This window comes from Cyrtonyx montezumae, unplaced genomic scaffold (assembly GCF_038088225.1).
Source record: "Cyrtonyx montezumae isolate F1298 unplaced genomic scaffold, pur_monq_1.0 scaffold_2, whole genome shotgun sequence".
NCBI classification, from domain to species: Eukaryota; Metazoa; Chordata; class Aves; order Galliformes; family Odontophoridae; genus Cyrtonyx; species Cyrtonyx montezumae.
In genome coordinates this window covers 19,406,587-19,428,491 of record NW_027071936.1, presented here as the reverse complement: position 1 = coordinate 19,428,491, position 21,905 = coordinate 19,406,587, and the positions used below count along the sequence as shown (strand labels likewise).

General features: G+C 37.1%; 1 protein-coding gene across 4 annotated transcripts in view; it reads left to right on the top strand.

Annotated features, from left to right (window-relative positions):
* TENM3 (teneurin transmembrane protein 3) overlaps positions 1 to 21,905 on the top strand; it is a 304,193-nt gene that overhangs the window by 158,424 nt on the left and 123,864 nt on the right. For 3 of the 4 annotated variants that reach the window (XM_065736567.1, XM_065736566.1, XM_065736565.1), the window contains exon 3: positions 13,850 to 14,087. In XM_065736567.1, coding sequence (XP_065592639.1) covers positions 13,850 to 14,087 — 238 coding nt within the window. Of the gene's footprint in view, positions 1 to 13,849; positions 14,088 to 19,534; positions 19,628 to 21,905 lie in introns of all 4 variants that reach the window. The other variant, XM_065736563.1, reaches the window with a different exon arrangement.

The window sequence follows — 21,905 nt, the reverse complement described above, 5'->3', positions numbered from 1 at the left end:
TGAAAAAGTCCATACTTGACAAAATTAATTAGGTCTTCAACCACAATTTTACTGTGATCTATAAAATATTTTGAATCTTGGCTTGAAGTTTGTGCTATCATGGAAAGATAGTGTATTCAGGCATCTTCTTTTTTAAGTGTTGCAGCAAAGTCTGCAATGGCCTGTAGCACCTGGTAGGTATCTCTTTGGTATTTAGATCTTGGAAAAATCTTTTTCTGGCTATATGCGAAGATAGGTTCTTAATTTCTAAGGTTCTGAAAATTAACAGGGCAATTTGATTCAGTGGTTATTATTAAGTGGTAATAACTATTTAAATGAGCGAGTAGAAGATAGAAGAAGGCTTGGAGCTAAAATGTACCTATTTAAAAACTGCTATTCACACAGAGCTTTACACTGCTTTTCTTGCAAGTTGAGGCTACGCAATTAATCAGTGCTTCTGTTATGTTGATAATCTGTCTGCTTGCTGTTGTAAATAACGTACACTTGCTGGTGTAGTTGCTGACAGCTATTTAGACTTTCCGCTTTCAAGAATGCTATTAATTGTCCGTGTTTGCAGCTTTCAGAAGTAAATGCTTTTAAAGTAATTTTTGCAGCTAATGTACCTTAAATTCTTCACTGTTTGTTTGTTGTTTGCTTTTTTTACATGTGTATTTCCGAAGTGTGAATCTCTCTAACAGATTTAATTCACCTGAGACTTTAAAGCAGCCCAGTAGTTGTTGCTGAAGATGTTACTTCATTTATGATGTTGCTTTCTCTGTCTGGGAGACAGCGTTTTCCTGTAACACAGCATGTAACCCATGAAACCTTGCTCTGAGGGGAAGTGTGCGCATGTACAGCTCTCATCCTCCCTGCATGGTGCTTGGCAGGTGGGCTGCTGGGTGCTCTGCAGGGAGCAGGTGGCATGTACCTTGCTACCCTTGGGCTCTCTTTATGGGGAAGTGAGAATAACTTGATCCCTATCGAAGCATCAGCTCTTTGATTGTCCCCTTCCATTCCCTGCTTTGGGATGGCTCCTCAGCAGAACACCAAAAAATCCCTTTTCTCCTCCTTTCTGCATAAGCTTTAGTCTTTGTGTGCTTTGTAAAAGCCCATTGGAGAGCAGCAGACCTTTATTCTCTTCAGCCTTCATCACTAGAGCATCTTTCATTCTAGGCTCAGCCAAGAGCTGTTGGTGGCTGCAGCCGTTTGTGCCTTGGCCAGTACCTCAGAGCAGTTTGGGCAGCCAGAGCGCAGGATGTGCCAAGGGTCTCTCCTGCCTGTGATCCCACAGCAAGCCACGGGCTGTGCCAGGGACATAAACAGTTTTCCTGTCTTACTCTGCTGCAATACTATATGAGACAATTCCCCCTCCTGAAATGTTTGTTTTTAGCCCCCGGTGGTAGTTAGAAAAGCGTGTTAAATATCAGATTCCTCAGCCTGCGACCATCTGTTTCCCCCCTAATCGCATGCCACCCCCACATGCTGCTTGCTTGTCATCACCGCCGGGGTTACCGCAGAAGACAAAAGGCAAGGCGTGTTCCCATGGATAGCTCAGCCACCAGACAGAGTGGGGAAATGTGCTCAGGGGGAGGGGGTGTAATTATGCTAGAAATAGCGGGGTGTTTCCCTGCGACTAATAGGAAGTAGGCTGCCAGAGACTCCAGGCTTCCACATCTCCCGTGGCTCCCGGTGTGCGTGCTCTCTGGTCCCCATGGCTGTGGCATAACTTCCTTTGTACATCTGTGGCGTTAAGTGGGGAGCAAGCTGTCTTCAGAAGTGCTCAGACTGCGTACCAAGAGGCACTTCTGCCAAATTTGTTGCTGTCGGAGTGACAGCTGTTAGGTATAAAGGGAGTTTACACACTTGGTGCAAATTAAATAATTTGAAACTCAAATTCTGTTTGTGTAGAATTTGAGTTACTGTTAGGAAGTTTCAGGCCAACCTCTTTTTGTTGTTTTTTTTTTTTTTTTTTTTTTAGGAACTTGAAGGGATGTGCTGAATTCATAATTCTTTCAGAAGGATATGGAATTGTAACAAATGATTTTATTTCACCACTGCTTACACCAGAAGCAACAGCAACCTCTCCCTTACTGCTGCAATTGCCTGGAGGGCAAAAGCATCAGGGAGTGTGACTTGCATTCTCTACTGATATGCAGGGAATCTTGTCACTTTTCACTGTATCATGGTAGTGATTTACTTTGTGCTTGCTTATTTACTTTTGTATTGTTTCAGGAACATTTATTTTAGCTCTGTTCTTTTTGGAACTTCATGAGTCTAGCCGGCTACTTAAATCAAAAGATCTAGTTGTGAGCTGTGATTTCTCTGTCTTTTACTTGTTTTGTCAGTGTCAATCTCAGAAGTACAGCAGTTTTATTAAAAGGAAAAAGCTTACATGGACGTGAATCAGCCATGTTCTTTTTTAAGGAGCTTGGCTCAGAAAATAAGCTGTAAAATTTAGCTAGAAACTGATGTGAAAGATCACCTGGTGGAAGCAGAAGTAGGACAGAATGGAAAAATAAACATGAGAAGGCAAAACCTATTTTTGTTCATGAAAATATGCTTGGAACATAAAATGCAAGTAGGAAGGAAAATTTGTCACGTTGTACATATTTCTAAAAGAAAAGTAGAGGGAGTTTTCCCCTTACATTTTGTTCATTATTAGTCAGAACCGCTTACTGTTAGTTACTGTGCAGTCTGTTTAAGCTGCTCTGCATACAGCTGTTCTTCACAGTATTCGCAAAATAGTGGATGCATACAAATCTTGAGTCACTCTGTGCATCTGCATATATCTCTCAAATTTTCATATTTACTTCAGTTTTAGATGTGGAAGAGTTTTGTCAGTAAGTTATATGAACTGAGACAATCAGACTGAAAGCTGGGGTTTATTTCAACTCATCAATTCAAAGTTTGTTTGATTTGAGGGTTAATAACTGACTTCCTTCTGTAGAGGGAAGTAGCTGTACTGGAAAAAACAGAACATCCTTTAGCAGATCTTATGTAATATTTGTTCTTTTGATAATAAATTTGTTCTTTTGATTAATATTTAAGTAGGCAATTCTTGATTGCCATTAGAATACAAAATAAAAAGTGTTTTTTTCCTTTTTTTTTTTTAAGACATAAGCAAGAGCACAAATAATAACTCATGTGTAAGACTAAAAAGCTTATTTAAAGTCATTAGAGAACAATAGATCCTCTGTGTGCTCATATGAAAGCCTCCCCCTCGTGCATTTCTTTTTTCTGACACTGTTAGGAGGAATAAAGTATTTAAAAGCTATACTGGAAGCCTGTTCTCTATTTTCCTCTATTTCGTGATCTACATTTTGCTTCTACTTGATAGCAGATATGTCAGTTAATTGGTCTGGAGACAAAAAATTCATCTGTTAACCTACGGCTTTATTTCTGTCTTGCTCTTAGGCCCAAGCTGTAATCGGCAAGATTTTCTGTCTTCAAATTGGGAAGCCAGGATTAAACTGTTTGGGTTGTTTATTTGTTTGTTTTTAAGGATATTGTTTTTGCTTTTTTAATAAAAATTTAGTTATGATTTGCCAATAAAATTATATATGCTTTCTCATTTTTCTTACAATTTTTCCTCTTAGCTATTTGCATTTGCCTCTTTTCTGTGTATTACTCATTCAACTTCTCATTGCAATGTTACCATTTTTTTTCCCAGTGGTTTCCTTTTCACCTAACTGCCTCTGTTTCTTTTTCATTTCCTCCAAAGCAAAACACAAAATCCTCTTACCTGAGTTATTTCAAATCTGATGAAATCTAGTAGTGCTTACAAGTTTTATATTGTGTTTTCCCATTCCTTGCTTATCTTTCACAGGCTTTATTAGTGAGGCTCTATGTTTCCAGGCCAAACTGAGCATGCAGAAATTGGTCAAGAATTTCATCGCTTATAATGAACTAGTTTTTGAGGGTCTTTCAAACTACTTTTGGATTCATAAATTTACAAAACGTTCAAGAAGTGCCATTGACCTTAGCAAGTCAATGACAAAAATCTGCAGTTGACTTAATTAGAGAAGAATTTTCCCCCTGGCTCTCAGAATTGAGGAGGTCTGGTGATTTGCTCCTTCATGAATGTCAAACGTATATCAGTAAAAGGTTGATTAAGTAGTAAAAGAGCCTTTAAATACTGTTTTATTTATTGGGAGGAAGGGCAGCTTTTTCACCGCTAGTTTTGTCAGCTGTAAGCATTATGCAATTGCTCCTTGTGAGTGTATTTTTTTAGGTTGAAGTTCATGAAAGTTGTGGGTTTTCTTAACCTATCCAGTAGTAACTGTGCTTCTAAAGTAAAACAGCCTTGGCAAATTGTTTTTCTTGGAAGTGTTAAGAAAAAAAATAGGAAGACAAAGAAAAACATACAGTCATAGCTCATTTTGGATTAATGATTTTTGGATGAGAACCAAAATTATCTAACACTTGAAAATGCTAGGAAATCTATTAAGAAGTCATACATCAAGCCTTGCAAATCCCTACCTCACTTCAGTTAAACATGTGGTATGATGTGAGCACGTATATTAACACCCTGTCATTTTGCCTGAATCCATATTATAGAACTTACTCAATTTACAGTTGGAGCATGGTAATTTAGGTATCGTTTATATATAGTTCACAATTGTTGCAGTCAAATTTAAGTGTGCCATCTGTATTTGGGGTAAATGTGATGTGCTGGATGAGCACAGCAGAAAATGTGATAGCTCACCTTGTTTTACCCCTGTTTTACAAGCAGTTTCAGGGCTGTATTCTCAGAGATTTTTCAGATGAATTCCAGTCCCCATTCAGCAGCTCAGATGGGCGATTTTTTCTTTCCCTTGTGGTCTTATAGCTGGACTCAGGAATCTAGGCCTCACCATTTTTGTTTTGTGTTTCTCTTCTTTCAGTGAATACTTGAATTCTGTGGTTAAAAAGCTAGCCTTCAATTTGTGACCTCAAAGGTACATTGACATCAACTGTTTTTTTCTTGAGTTACCAGCGAGCATTATCTGAAGCTAGCAATAATTGCCTAACTTTCTACTCCTAGTTCCAAAAAAAAAAAAAAAAAAATGGAAGCAGGAGAGTTTGATTTCAGATGCTGAAAACTATATTCTGAGTTGAGACAAGTGTGCAGTCGTTAAGTGGGATCATTGCTCTGAGAGACTGCTGCAAAATACAGGGCTTCCATCAAGATCTAAATCCTGCTGTGGGGAAGCCATGCCAGTAGCATACCACTAAAGGTTTCATTATTAAGTTTAGCATCACTGCGTAACATTAGCTGAATTTCATTTTGGTGTCTCAAGTGAGGAACTTACATCCAATAGCATTTGTTCCCCCTTTTGTTCCTCACATAAATTGTTGAAAATGCATCAATGACATTTTTCTATTTTAGGGTTATGCTTTGTTTCACAGACTTCTGGTCCTAATGTGATTATAGAAGTAGTGCCTCTTAGCATCCCCGGTAAACCTCAGTATGGGTTAGCCCAGCATGAGGCTAGAGGGTGCTCACGTGCTATGACAGCAAGGTATGCTTTTGCTTCTAGCTCATTCTCTGTGTGAGGTTACCATCTCGTGGGTTATGTTATTTTCTTTCTTCTTTTTCTTGTAAAGCAAGATCTTAAGTGTATTAACCCAGCAGGTTAAATTTCAATTTATTTTAACTGCATTTCTGTACTTTATTTTTCGTCTTGCTTCTTAAGTCCCTCTGGGGATAAAGAGGCTGCTATTAGGAAGGTTGTTTGCTGAACTCATTTCACTGTAGCTCTTTTCAGTGACGCTGAAATATTTATCTGTTTCAAGCTTTAATAAGGTGACTAAACCATCCTCAACTCAATCAAAAACCTGCAAAGTTTTCTATTTTGTTACTTAAAATGTTTGTCTTGTGAATGAGAGCATTATCATCACTTTTCCTCCTTGTAGGTTATTTTGTTCTGCTCATCTGAGCCCTTCCACCACATTATGTTTTTGTAATTGTTTTTTCTTAACCAGTCTCTCCTGGTACTATGGACAAGAAAGCATGCATCATTTTACAGTATGTATATTAACCATATCTTGCTTGCTACAATAACGACGGCACTTTACTTGTGTATCGAAGGGTTAACGGGGCACTTGCAGGCTGGATGTAGATTTGCTGGAATGCTTTGAGAATCGATTCCAGCTAATGGAAAAAAATGTTTTAAAAGTAAGCTTGTTCATTTCCCACTGTGAACAACAGAAAGTAGAAACAATGTTTAGTAAACCTTTCAGAAGTAAATCTTCCAATTTCCCTTTTCACCATCATTTGTGTAAGAAATGCCCTCTTTCTTCTCAGTGGGCAGTGTTTCTTCCCTGCAGTGCAGTTGCTGTACTCTGTCAGGTATTAAGAGAAAATTCCTTATGGCTTTGGACAAAAATGTTGGAAAAATGAATTCTGTCCTCTATGATACAAGCTTGATTTTTGCACATTTTCATTTAAAATGTCTACCAAAGGCTGATCAAAAACAATGAACTCAAAGATTCTTTCTCAACTATCTGGTTTCCATTTAACTGAAGAGATTTTAGGTACATGCATCTTCTTTTACAAAGGTGAATGCTGCAAGAAAATCTGTCATATTTGGATCATGGGAGCGTGATGCATCTTCTGTTTTACCCCTCACCTTCATTTTAAAAGAAAAGGCATCCATGTAAATTTGTGAACTAACTCAGTCTTTAAGAAAAGAACACACAATTGCATTCCTTTGTTTTTCTGTTTGTTTTTTTTTACTATCTAGTTGCCTAGTTCTACAGTAATATTTTTGCATTGCCAATTAAGATGATTTTATACAGACTGCAGGATGGGACTTTTTTTTTTCTGTTGATTAAACCTCACCAAAAAAATCTTGAGTTCTATTCTGCATTTGTGAATAGGCATAATCTTGCATGCAGGGCATGTTTGTTGTGAACCATGAACAGACTTTATGAAACCTGAAAAAGATTTGTGAAAACAGCCTCTAATAAAAATCACACATGCTTCATAAAACACTGCTTGATAGATATCACTTGCACCATTAAGAACTAAACGACAAAGGATGTAATTTCAGTTCTGGCATGCAATATTAATCGAAAGCCTTTAAAGCATCTTGCTGATGGGAACTGTGACAACATGACATTGAAGAATTACGGACTAGAGACATCTATCTTAATCAGATTTTCAAAGTAAATGCCATAAAATAGAAAGTTATTTTATCTGTTTTCACAGGGTCGCATATCATATATGGTAGATAGTTCTTTAGCTTGTTTATTCTAAAAATACCAGAGATGACAAAAAATCTCTCTTCCAAATATGCTTAAAGTTTATTTCAGAAACTTCCCATTTTTGTGAAAAGATACTTGATAGGTGTTGAAAAGATTGTTGGAAACTGAAGGCTTCTCTTTACTACAGTAAGATTTGTGAAATGTTACAGAGGACTGAATTCTAATAGATGGGGGAGCATGCACAGGTGATATCAGTCTGAAGTTACTGAAAGGAAATATAGCTAAATGGTTGCAAAGTGGAAAGACTAAATTACAGGTGTACCAGTAACTCAAAGTAGCACTCCTGCAGATAGCGCATCAGAATAATTTAGCTGAAAGAGACTGGCAAAAATATTTCTCTTCCTTTTCTAAAGACCGCATTTTTGTACATTTTTTGCATGATATATTTCTGTTTACCAGTGTATGTTTAAGTGTCAAAAAACAATGTCTGTAGATGATATGGGAAATTATCAACACATTTTGTGGTTGAAAATATCAATGTGTTCAAGACTGTCCTGCTACCTTACAGGGAGCCCCCTGTCATCTGGTAGATCTTTGGCAGATAGTCACCACATCTGTACTATTAGACTGAGTTTCTCTGCAGTCAAAGTCTTCCTTTCCTTTTACAGAAAAAATCTTTATTTCTCTTTATAAAGTAAAATAATGCTTTGGTTTAGGAAAAAAAAAAAGTGTCATGTGCATTACAACATTCAGTTTTTCTTTATTTTGTCCAAGCTTATGATGCATAAAGAAGGCAGCGCAGTGTTTGGGAACGTATCCTGCAGTTGGATTTACTGGTAGTTTCTCATTTCCCAGGTAGCCTGACAGGTTGTCAGACCCTACAGGCAGTGTACTGATGGGAAGACAAACATTGGCCTGCTTTGATCAGCCTACTTGTATGACTCTTTCCTATCTTATAATAGTATACGTACTCACACACAAGGTACAGATGCATATCTTGATCAAAGTGTCCTTGTCTCTTCTTCACATTCTAGTCAACACAGAGGTAGTACAAAAGAGAGTGCATCAAGAGGTGAGCAGTGGTGGTGGGTTAATGCTGTTTTCATTTGTGTGACCATTAATTGTAATAGAAGCAGGAAAAGATAGTGCAGACTGATGGCACAACAAAATGAAAGGGCTCTCTTATGGTGGCTGGCCCTGTGTCACTTCATTCCTTGGCTTCAGCCTATAGCTTGGCTCCTTGAAACAGTTGGCAGGGCAAAGCCCATTTGGACATCAATAAGAATAAGCAAATACTTGCAATTAACCACAAAATGATGCATATGGTAGGTAACCTTGGATTGCTACTCTAGCTTGTAGCAAATGACCAGAGAAGGATTCCTGCACGCTGTGGCAGTGAAAGTACACAAAAGCAGTGATTCCTTCAAAAGACACATCAGCCCAATTGCAAATGGGCACCTAAATAGTACATTTTTCTCAAAAGCTCTAACCCTCATTAGTTAAAGAGAGTTTCTCACAAAGGATGCTCCCCAGACCAAAGAGCTCTGCAGCAAGTGGTTTGGCACCCTGCAGAAGCAGTGCAGGAGGGAGTCTGTCATCCCCTTCCATCAGCAGGGAATTCCTGCCTCTGGGGGCTTTAGGAGTAATGCAGCTGCAACATCCAAACTCTTCTATTTGCAACAATTCCCAAGGTAAATCCCATTTCTATTTATAGGACTTTGGGAGGTATATCCCTGTACCAATTAGGTAAAATCTGAGTCAGACAAAGCATTGCATTGATTTTGTTGTGGTAGGATTTTTTTGTTGTTGTTTTTCAAAAAATTGAGCCACTGCTTATGGAAATTACTTTTGATCACTTATAATCAGCTGCTAGCCAAACCTGTGGCCAGCGACCTGGAAATAAAGGATTATCATTCTTCTCTACCAGTTTTCTAGGGAGTTCAGTCTAGTCCAGCTACTTTACGTAGCGTATATTGTGGATGTTTATTCTACCCTAGAAGGAAGTCTCCTAAAGAGAGGAGAGAAAAAGGAGAAAGCTTATTAGAAAGAGTTAGCTCTCTTACAGACATAGGTACTCAGTTACATTCTGTTCACATTTGAAATGTTTATAACATAATGTATGTCTTTGCTTTTGTGTTTGTCAGGGAAACTCAAAGTTACAGATAATTATACACTATTAAGAAGCCTCATCCTTATCAAATGGAAATCACCTCTATTTCGTAGAGTAGCTGGCTGACAGGTCTCAGCAATCTGTCTGTTACAGAAAGGCTAGCATGTTAAATGTGCAACAAATTACTTTTTCTTGAAGCCTCAGTCTGCTTTTCTCCTTCTGAATTAACCCCTCTCCTCCAAATGGCAGTAGGTACTTTAAATCTCTCTCTCTCTCCTCTCCCTTTTTACTTTTGCACAGGCATTCTTGTGTGTTCTTTTGTATGCTGTTTGAATTCAATAACAAATAATAAAATTAATTAAATGTAAATTACTTTTCGGAAAAGAAAAGAGAAGAAGTTATTGAGAAAGGCTAGAGATTGCATATAATTTACTTCTACAATTGAAATGGTTGCTTTGCTTCAATGTTGCTCCCAAGGGTAAATAACAATTTTAATATGTTTTGAAAAATTCATAGAACTGTAGTAAGACAGTCTTCCACTCGATTTCTTATGATTTTTCCAAGTTCTGTACGTATGTTGACAAGCATAATTATCTGATGTTCCCTTATGTTGCAAATGCCTCAAAAATGAGAGGGTTTTTTGGAGTACCTGGACAACTTGTGAACACAACGTGGTTACATTTACATTTGCTTGTTTCTGCAGGAATCTCTGGAAGATGAATGGGGTTGCTCTACAGTCGTTAAAGTCTAGACAGAACAAGAAAGTTCCAATTAAAACTTACTGTTTTCAGACAGAAGCCCACTATTACCTATACTTGCTTAGTTTTGGAGTAAACCAGCCATTTCCATTGAGATTAAGTCAATGGAGATAGCATTTAAAATCGAATTTAAAGCAATTGTAACTTTCTGCAGTACCTCTTAAGTATTTCAGAAGAATTGTGACTTAGCAGTTTTGAACAGCCTTTCTTCTTCCTGGCACTGAAGGCAGTTCCTAATAAGTAGTTTGTAGTGAGGGCCCTGGCCAAGTCCCCATTCCTTCTGTTTTTCTTCTAAGAGAAGAAGGTTTCTCTTTAGGATTTGCATTTTTCAACTTGATGACTAGTAGAGAGGAAGAGGGTGGTGTCATGTGTCCATGCTGACTATTGTAGGATGTGCAGAAGTATTTTTGCCAGTCTCTGGTGCTACAGAGTTCAGAAGACATGCATCAAACCCATGAAACTCCCACTGTCTTTATCAATTCTCTATTTTAATTATGATAAGCAAAAATCCAGTGCTTTTCAGAGCACTGTACTGGTTTCTCAGGAGACCTGAAAGAGCCAGTCAACATCTAAGCCTCAGTTTTCCTGCATGTACAGTGAGAATATTTTCATTAACATCACAGTGATCTTGAGAGGCTGAGTTAAATATGTAAGACCCTTGTAGCTTTGTGTGAAAGCTGCAATAATGCTAATAGTTCTTTAGCTATTAGCTCCTTAAAAGAGGAGTGTATCAAAAGAGAACCTGGCTCAGGCTTAAGAATAGCATTCAAGAGGCAACTGGTGTGATTCTTGTCTCTTCCTCAGAAATGAGTAAGATTGACATATCTGTTAGAAATTGTGTGGTGTTCAAAAAATCAGTGGATTCAGGAAATCTGGCAAGTAGAAGAAAAGATCGAAAGAGCAGTTCTCAGTGATCTCTTGTTCAGATTGACAATGCAGGACTGAGGAAATTCAGAGGACTATAGATTGAAGCTCTATTGACTTACAGGAAAATCTAACCTTGTTAGGCTCAATTCTGCCTGTGGCTCTTATACAATTAGAAGAAGCATACATCACTGCAAATTCTGCTGGCGTTTCTGATTCTGTGTAGGCTCAGGATTCCCTGCCAATTGAACTTGCCCTCAGACACTAGAAAATGTCACCTAGCAGCATCCTATGGAGCAAGACAGCACTTTCTAGGTCATGTGGTCTTCACAAAAAAGCACTTGATGTGCTCTTCTTGTTGGCTTCTAGCCTGCGCCTTATGGTTACAAGCCCATCCCCCAAACTCCTAATTTATTTTATATACCACGCTGTAATTTCGGTGTCAGAAATGCTTATATGTTATGAAGCAGAAGGGCTTTGTAAATTCATAGTAAGTGTCTGGGGGAAATAATCAAAACCCCAAAGAGAGGTCTGAGTAGCTGCTCTCTGGGCTGAGTCCTCCAGCATGTCATCTGTGTACTTTCTAGAGCTAAGTATTTCTTCAGAAAAGGGCATAAATAACTCTTAATGTGCCTGTTACTCCCCAGTAGTAGGGGGAAGGTCTGTCTGTGATACTCTGCATATGGCCATCCTCTCGCTCACACTCTTCTGTGGAGAGTAATGTTAGTTTTGCTTCCTTTTGAGCAGATGATCTTACTAGGTCTTTAGTACAAAATAGTAGTGAGATTGAGATTGACTTTTTAGCTGGAATTTTAAATGAGCTGAAACATTAAAGAAAGAGAAAGTTAGAATAATAATTTGCATAGTAGGAGCTGGACGGAGGAGGTCCTGGCAATGCTTTTCAGCAAGGATTGGCAAGTAAGAGGGTCAAAAAGAGGAATAACAAAGAGAAGTTGGGTCTCTAGAGCCATTTCTATTAATTAATTTCTATGATTGAAAATAAACAAGTTAACAAATGAATGTATTTTTTTCCTGTCTTGTAATTAATCTTTTATGTGTACATAAAGTTGCACAATGCCTCTTTAGACATATATGTGAATATACATACTTTTATATTACATATGTGGTCCTATGTATTTATAGGTAAGATGGTGCTACAGTTAGTCTATTTATCTGCTGGTGAAAGATTGTAATCTAAATCAAATTTTAAGTAGGCAGAGGCCAAAAAATTTCTGTTAAGTGTTGGTCTGTTACACTGCCCTTTAACTCATCTACTGAAATGTGGGATTCAGTCCTGTGCAGTGACACCCATTGTGTCAGTGTTGGTAATGATAAAGCCGATCAGTTGTATCCTTCCTGGATAAGCATCTTTTTGTGACCACGTTAAGGTTCTGGCTGAAGTTGAGAACTTCATTGGCTAAGTAAATTATTTCTGGGACAGTCAGCATTGCTGCTGTCTGTGACAAATGTCACACAGACCACAAAGAAAAACTGGAAAGGAAGAGAGAGCTTCCTGGAAAAGGAATGATTCCAAAGGCTGTGCTTTCTGTTTAAGTTTAGCATGTCTATTCCTTATCATTCTTAAAACTTCGCTTGCAACATGAGAAATTACTCGCTGTAAAGGTATTTTTAGAATAGTCACCCACAAGTTACTGGAGACATCTGTTTGAATGGAGATACTGTCTGTGTTTTCTGTGCAGCTGTGTTGTTGGTTTGGTAACAATTTGCAATCATAACCAGATGGAAACAGAATCTCTTACTTAGATCAAAAAACTAGTTTCCCTCTTTCATGTGAAAGCACTTACACTGTGAGCAAAGTGCGTGCCCTATACCTTCTGCTTTGCTGAAAACTTGCATTTATATTATTATGTTTTACTACGTTACTTTAGGAAATAATAGATTACAATTTTAATTCCCTCTTGTGAAGTGTTACATTTTTAAGTGTCATCAGTCATCTCTAAATGATTATCAATGGAGTGCCCTGGTGCTTTCTTTGTGTTCCTTGTGTTGTATGGCAAGGTTGTTCTTCAAGTGATGATTTATTACCTACTGATTACGCAGAACAGACTGTTAGAACCTAACATTGTTGGAGTTACTTGACTGTGGGTTTTGTTGTTCCTTAAGGGTTTGTTTTCAAGCTTTGTGGGTGCTGTGTGCTTTGGTTAAGCAAAAAAAGATTTCCTCTGCTGTTTAGATGCCTGGCTGTCTGATCACCTGTGACATACTCCAAAATGGAGTTCTATTACGTAGTGTGAAATTGGAAAATCTGTTCTGTGTGTGTTCTAATGGATGTGACGGTCATTAAGTATATGAGTCTTCTGACGTTGTAATCAGATGTGATTCAGTCTGTTAAATATCCATGAAGCAACATCTGCTTCACAGAGTGACCTTCTGCTAAAGAATACTTAGCATCTATTAGCAGATCATAGTGCAGAGCTGCCTTATTTGGAATGCACTAAACTAGAGTAGTCTACTGCTGTTAAGCAACTAGCTTGTAATAATTTATTGCAGTTAAATAAAGCTTAAAAAACTCCATTAAATAATTACAGGGATTATACGCATTTTGAAAACCTTTGTGTTCTACTGAAATTACCCATTTAATTTCAGGGTTGGTTTGTTAAAAAAAAAAAAAGCTGAAATCTAAAGGCGCATTAGGAGATCTGTCAGATGCTGTTTTCTGTAGGTGTTAATAAAACCAGATTTAAAAATAATAAAAAAAAACCCTGAAACAAATTAAAACCAAAAGCAATTTTACCATCTGTTGTATATTAATTAGAACTTTGTGTATCAAGGGTAAACTCTCTCTTCAAGAATGTCACTGAATGTCTGCTAATAAAATAATATGCAAATATATTAAGACGATAGGATCATATTGAATTTCACATTCTGCTTTGGATGTAGCAACTGCTGAGACACTGTATAACAAACTTTTAATTTTCTTTCTTCTTAGAACAACCTCCAAATAACCAAGGCCAGTCGACCCTGCAGCCTTTGCCACCTTCTCACAAGCAACATTCAGCACAGCATCACCCATCCATCACCTCACTTAACAGAAACTCACTGACAAATAGGAGGAATCAGAGTCCGGCCCCGCCGGCTGCTTTGCCCGCCGAGCTGCAAACCACACCTGAGTCAGTCCAGCTGCAGGACAGCTGGGTCCTTGGCAGTAATGCGCCACTGGAAAGCAGGTAATTACTTAGGTACTACTACAGACTGGCATTTCTAAAGGAAACATTTAACTTGAAAGTGAGCCAGCAGCTAATACTTCCCCTTACTCAGCAAATAACGCTGAAAACTTTTCTGTGCTAAAATATTCTGTCCTTGCTCCAAAATCCACAATTCCACTCTTTTCCCTTACAATGATTATGGCACAGTAATTGGATGTGGAGAGTATCTTAATTTTTCAAGATGAACATTTTCCTTCCTGTTCATAATTTGTGACTTTTGACTGTTCGAAGAGATGTCTTGTTTTGCTTGCCAGATATGTTGTGTGTTAAACATACCCTGTCATACACGTCAGATGTGAATGAACTTTCAGTAACTTTTTAATTCTAGCACTTGGTAGCTTTCAAGAAATCCCCATATGAGGCCAGATGTTTTCTAAACTCACCTAGGGTTTGGTGAGACCAAAGAATCGCATAGTTCTGCTATAATGATTAATTTGTTCCCATTCTTTCCTGTCTTTTAGAATTGATAGCTGGCTCTAGGAAGGGAGCAGCTAATATAAAGGGTGACACAAGCTTCTATAGATGCAGAATAATGTATGATGCAGAATGATCTATTAAAAAAAAAAAGAGAATTATAGGACTTACTGACACAGAGCTGAATTTACCTACAGTGATTAATTAATACTTGTGAAACAGTCAATCAGCACTAATTTTTTATTAGCATAAGCCATAATATTCCAATTTAGTCATCAGACTGAACATTTACAGCTATATTGAAGCTGACAGTAATTCTTGAAAATATTTATGAAATCCCTTCAGTTCATTCTTTGACTCCTTTTAGCTTATGATTTGCAATGAAGTAATAATAGTCCAACTGATTTTGAGAATGTCAGAACATACGTGACCTAAAGATTTTCTGTTGCTTTGTCCCTACAAATGCTTCAGGCAATTTTTTGGGGGAACAGTTTAGCTCTCCAAACTTAAATGCTGCTGCATTGCTTATGCTGCTTGGGAACTGTGGGACAGAATTCCTCTGAAGGAATTTCATTGTAGTATTCAGCTAATCTAGCACGCTGAGAAAATATTTGGGATGTTTTTATGACAGAAGTTTGTAGTGGAAAAGAGTATTAAGATGGTGGATGTTTTCAGGGCACTTGGTTAATCTTCTGTGAGAGATAAGATCTTTGATATTTGTATTCATTGCCGTGTATGTTTTCACTGTTTTTATAAGTATATTTAAATAAGAATACTGCTTCCAGTCAAGATTAAGTATTTTTTTGTCAAATAGAAACTTTTAATCTTTTAAATGATCGTGATGGGAAGCTACAGGTCTATGAGTGTTCACGTTTTGAACACTTGTACCTGAGTTGAAATGTGAAAGTTTCACATTAAAACTGACACAGTTTTACTGTAGTTTCTCTAATAGTATCACTTGGTTGGAACGCTTGAGGTGAAGAACTTGTCATTGATTTTTCTCTTTTTGGTTGAAGTTCCCTACTGAGTGCGATTCTTAGTCTCAATTTCAACTATATTAACAACTTTGTGATGGGTTTCTTCCTTTATCCATTTTTCAGCCTAAAAGGAAGTTTATTTCATCTTTGGCAGTATTTTAGCTTATGACCGTACTCAGCTTTTCTTTTTTTTTATCTGACTTAGATGACTGTCATTTAGAGCTACAGAGTGTGAATGTCAGCATATATGCATAGCTATCTTTCCCTCTATAGCTCTTATTGGTGATGGGTGGCATAAAAATGAAATACAGCTTGCTGTCGCATACAGCTGGATAGTGAATACAGTGTTTTTGTAGATGCAGGTGAGAAGGATATATTTGCAGAACCTGAGGGAGATTTCAGTCCCAATGATTTTGTGGTAGTAAAAGAGGTGACTTTCAAGATATATATTCTGTAACGTTGCTTTCAGTTGTGTAATTGATAGAATGTGCTGCAATTTGGTTCTGCATAGTGTTAATACTTTTGTAAAGCATTGCTCTTAGTCTGTAAATGGATGAACTGTAAGCTGATATGATAAAGTCCAATCAAAATTCTAGTATTTTTTTAATAAAAAAAAGAACTTTTCCTTAAAATTTTATGAGGTCTGAAACCACAACTTGAGTTACATGAGTGTTTCTTGCACCTTTGATGTGATCTTTAAATGACAGCATGCTTATCCAGCAGTAGCAAAAACTGACCTCTTTCTACTAAGGCTGAGAACTGCTCCATAGGTAATGCCTGCTATTTTAATGTTGACCCAAAACATCAGAGGTGGATGTTGGTGGTACAACAGTAGAGGTTGAACCTTCCCATCAGTATTCCATTACATTTTGTTGTCATGTGACAGGTGGCAGCAGCAGAAGCACATATGGAGCAAAGGAGTGAAATTTAATTCCTCCATGCAGAAAAATTGGCACCCACTGACGTTCATGGGCGCTTTCTGAACGTACGTGGAGGCCAAACATGGGGTGTGAGCACAGTGAGACGGTGGTGTGTTTCAGCTGTGGTGATACAGTGGATCATCTCCGCTGGTGCAAATTGTTAGGATCATGGTGATGTGCAGGCTCCTGTTCATCACTGGCAAAAATGCATAACTGACTAGCATTTTGTAGCTGAGAATTTCTTCTGTCAAGTAGTTATATTGTGCTCTTTGTACCAGTTGTCATTTCCACGGAAATAAATAGGATACATTACTTTCAGAACAATGAAAGTAAAATCAACTTTTGGGAAAAAAAAAGCAAGGAAGATGGAAATTATTTCCTGCTGGTTTCCTCTGATTTCTTGCAGGCTACAGGACATTTCTGTTGGACATTTAGTGATCTTTACTATTAGCCTTTTTCTCAACTTGATGCAATTTTGGTTCAGCTGGGGAAAACAGCACCCGTTAACAATAATAACTTGTGGAGGAATATAAAGCAGGAATATCTTGAATAACTTCACATTTTGTTCCTGGAATTATATGTTGGACAGCCAAAATCATGCAAGTGCATGAATACTTGCTAAGTGTCTGCATATTATAAATTGCAATTAAGTAATTAAATACTGGTATGTTTTTCTTACCTTCGTTATTAAAATTTAGTACTGTATTCTTTAGATATTTAGTACTTCTAATCTTCTATTATTCTGTACTTATATTCTTTAGATTTAATACTGTATTCTCAAGCATCAAGGTGATTACTTATATTTTCATGGCTTTGCATTCTAGTAGAACCTGAAAGACTGAGATTTAAGAATACTTAGTAAATCAGTTCTTTAGATGCTTTCTTTGTTAAATCTTCACAGACTTTTTCTGACGTACTATCAATTACATAAGATAGAAATGAGCAGGGGAAGAGTATGTCATCAATTTATTTATAAAAACCAGCTGGTATAATCTCTTAGGCAATATTTTATTAATTTAAGACAACGAATGTCTAAGATAAATTGTCAGCAGGGGAAAATTTACATATTCCAAGTCCAGGAATAAATCTCTGAGAATTTTACATAAATTTAGTCAAAACTTGTGCTGAGCGGTGTGTGAACTTTACATTCTCTCACTTGATTTGCTGTGTAACATACCTAGTTTTTAAAGAAGGAAGACTGTGTTTTTTATGATGGGTTAAGAATTTTTAATAGAAACTGTAAGAAACTAAATTATTTTCTCACAGTTCATACTGATGTCACATAGTCTTCTGTTACCCCTAATCTATTCTTAAAAATAGAATAGGTGGACGCATTACTGTATTCTGTTTTCTGCTAATTTTACTGAGAAGAAAGATGGAAAAGTCTGAAAAAATACACGATGACTGTAAAGCAGCTCCGCATTTTGAACCATTAAGTTCAGTTACTAGATTACCTCAGAGGTGACACGGGTAAAACAAATTCTAGCATATGCTACTTCAAAAGCATTCTGCGAGCTTTCTCCAAACTTCATTTTAGCATGCAGAGGTTTTAGGAGCTCCTTAGTTGTGATGAGTGCTGAACAACCACGTGTCTTTATTGGGGTGGACTGCCAATGAGGCTAACACCTTCAGTATTGATTAAGGTGTGGAAAGAGTTTTAATAGTTTCCAGGGTACCCTTAAATCAATTTGTGTAAAGCCTGATTGATTTTCTGCAAAACCACAGTAGCGCTGGAAGTTAAAGTCTGCTCAAAGCAGCTGTTTTATGCATTCCACCCACTAAAACAGTGTCCAGCTTAATCAAATTCAAAATTGTTTCATTCTGTAAGTCTTGCAGGTTTTCACACACGTAGTTGATTAAAGATGTAATTATATTGAAAATGAGTGGTACACACTAAAACCACAGTTTGGGAATGGAGTTCAAGTCCTGCTTCTCTGAAGACCTGGAGAATTGTTTTGGCCATGACATATTGCCAACCAGCAAATGGAGGAAATGGTTCTTCATTTTACTTGGGTTACTGGGAGGATGAACACATTTTTAAATATTGCCATGCTGTAGCTGTGGGGACAGTAGATAGCACAAACTAGAAATGTTATTCAAGGCAACCGACTAGTCCAAAAAAGGTTGTTTCTATGTGACAGATTTCTTGTACAGTCAGGATGCTTACCAAGCATCTGTATTTGAATCCAAGCACAATGGCCCTGTATGCTTATAAGCTCCCCACAGCGTGAGTGATCTGTTGCTTCAGATTTCTGCTTGATGTCTCTGGCATCCTTCTGACACACGAATCCCATTCTGTCACCATGAAGACTTGCAATTTGAGCATGCTGTCTCTTTTGTCCTGTGTCCTAGGCAAGCACCAATAGGACAGATTTCAGTGTTATTTCCACAGAATTCCTTGAGCTAGTAATTTCTCAATTCAAAGAGGAGGAATTGTTGAAGCAAGCATGGATGCAAATTTAGGAAGAATTCCAAAACTAATCTTTTCATTGTTTAAGTAGAGCTATAAATATGCAGCTATAAAAGCAGGAATAGTGCCTAGTTATGTGTATCCACTTTCATTTCTCACCGTTCCCCGGAAGAGAAAATGTCTGTGGTGTGTCCTTTCCCTACCCTGCCACTGTGGGACACCACATGCAGAACATGAGATCTCCACTCAGTGTCAGCTGCCCCTCAGCATGTTTTCTGGCTGACTGGCTGTGCATTTTATAGTCTCCGTTCTATTTCACTGCTTTAACTCTGCTCCAACCTCATCAAGTAAACATCCTCCAACTACACACTGCCCAGACCTAAACTCTGTCTTGCTGTTGGTAGCAACCAGGAATTTGATTCTAGGTCTTTCACAGAAGTAGGGGATCGCCAAAGGGAAATGTCCTCCTAACAGTAGCCTTGTAATAAACCCTGTGTCAGCATGTAGCTCCAGGGATAGTCCAGAAGGCAGATAAATCCTAGATTCAGCATGCAGTTGTGTTTTTTTCTACATCCATGGGAAAAGCAAGTTATTCAATAGAATGAGTGAATTTTTTTTGTGGGATCATCCCATTCGTTAATTTGAAATTGCCACTCTAATTTCGTTTTTTTGTATCTTTATATGTAGAGAATTAGGAAATCAAGCAGTCCTTGCAAATGGTCATGACAACGTAATAGAGATGGATGTGTTTTCTCCAACATATCACGATAGCAGTTATGGGTATGTGACTCTAAGCGTTTGCATGATGCTAACTGTTGCCGCAGAAGGCAAAATGTGATATTTTTCTTAAAGTCTGTTTAGAGTGGTCAGAAAAACATCTGGAACAGACTTGCTCATCTCTTAATCCTTTCAGTTGTTTTTGTGGGGTTTTTTTATTATTATTATTACACTTTAAATAATTTGTCATACAGATTCATAATAAATAAAAATTGTTATTTGACTTCCAAATCTATTCACTTAATAGATTCACTTTCAGTTAAGAAAACAGAAGGGCAGTGGAGGTCGTATTAATTCTGTGGCCTGATTCTGCAAGCTTTTGCAAACTGTTTGCATGCTTTTCCATTTGCCTGATCTGATCCTCAGTTTGTTACAACTTCCTATTTAGCAAACGTTTATTATAGAAATATCATGACATACTATTGTATCATGGGCAATGACCAACTGAAAGGTTGCTTTTTTAAATAGAATTGTGCATTTCATCTGAAACGCTTCGAGCAGCTGGTTTGAAATTTGAACTGCTGATAATAGATACAGATATGTAGGCACTGATGATAGTACATATAAAACAAAAAAAAAGACATAGAGAATTCCATATAAATAACATTTTAGTTCAGTTAAACCATTTCTATTACGTAACTGTTCCATGTCTATTTATTTTTTCATTAATACCTGTCTTCTATTTGAACTGCAATTTGCTCGTCTTCTAACAAATCAGTATACATGATTTCTGATTAAAAAAAAATCCTGTCTAAGCAATATAATTCTGGTGAATTCCAGCCTTCTAACCAACACAGTATGTTCAGTTTCAGAAAAGATTTTTTAATCATTTATTTGCCTTTTTTTTTTTTTTTGTCAGTGCTAGGCTAGAAATTAGGACTTTGTCCAAATTCTGTTTTGCTGATTTTAACTCTTAAAATATAAGCAAGGTGAGATACTATGTGATTGAATTGAGGATTTCTGCATCTGTTCATTAAAGATTAATTAATCTGTAAAATATATTGACACCATACATTGATCTGCTTCATGTATAAAAAAACCTCCTAAACTTTCCCTTAGATACAAACTGAAATCAGCAGCAGTGAGAGATTTGTGTGCTTAACTTCAATTAATTAGTAATTTTCAGCAAATTTGAAGATGCTGCGAATATTTGCTGGAAGACTCTTCCAATATACAGCTTACTGTATATTTAAAAAAAACAAAATAAAAAACCAAACCCACAGGCCATATATTACTGTTCCCAGTAGATCAGTGCCATAGAATACTGATTTGGATATGTAATGGCTGAAGGAAAGTTAATCAGGGCATGCCTGGTTTATATGTTTGCAACGGGTCAACCAAATGCAAGTATTTTGGCAAATGGACTATATTATATGAAATTCTTGTTGACTGATACTAGTTCAGGTAGCAGTACAATGAAATTTATCTTGTTTGTAATCCCTTGACTTTGATAATTATGCTAGCAGGGATCACTTCATTGCGTGAAAGTAGTCCAGAGATAATAACACATCCGTTCCAATGCATAATAGATTTGAAACTGGATATTCTTTCAGCATGAAGATTCAGTTTATCAATCTCACTAACATACTGTGTCACAGCTAGACTCATTATATATTTGTTTCTGTGCTTTCATGTCATGTGTGTGTTACATTATGGTGTAGTATTTCTTAGTTTGTATGACTTACAGAGAGAATATTAATCTAATGAATTTGACAATTTTAGTGTTAATAATGATAATAGAAAAAGCCATTTTCTATAGCAATTCTAATGATTCATATGCCTAGACTTTAGGAATGGTTGTTTATGACTTTGAGATATTCGTTTTTGCGCACTGTGCATTAATTAGCATAAGGCAGCTGGAAATCTCAAATTATTTTAATGGTTTGTACTGTTGGCTTTCCTTGGTATGGCCACTTTTTTCTCTAATATGTAAATACGTGTTTGCATCTTAAAAAGTCAGCTTAGTTTGAAGTAAAGAGCCTGTTTTTCTTTTATCTAAAATCTCTCTGAGATATTGGGGTATCCTATTAAAATCTGGGAAAATAAAAAGGTGCACTATTGGTGAATAACTATATTTAGATATCTCAAAGATCCTAAACATATCCTTTATATTTACAGTTATTTATGGAATTGCTTCGTTTGCTGAAAGTTCAAATTTTTGGCAGGGATAGGATCTGAAAACCTGTTGCACTTAAGAGAGCCTTATTTCCAGGGATTGCAAAGGCTGGGGATATTTTTCATGTGCTGGGGAAGATGTTCAGGGAGTTTGGTTAAAAAAAAA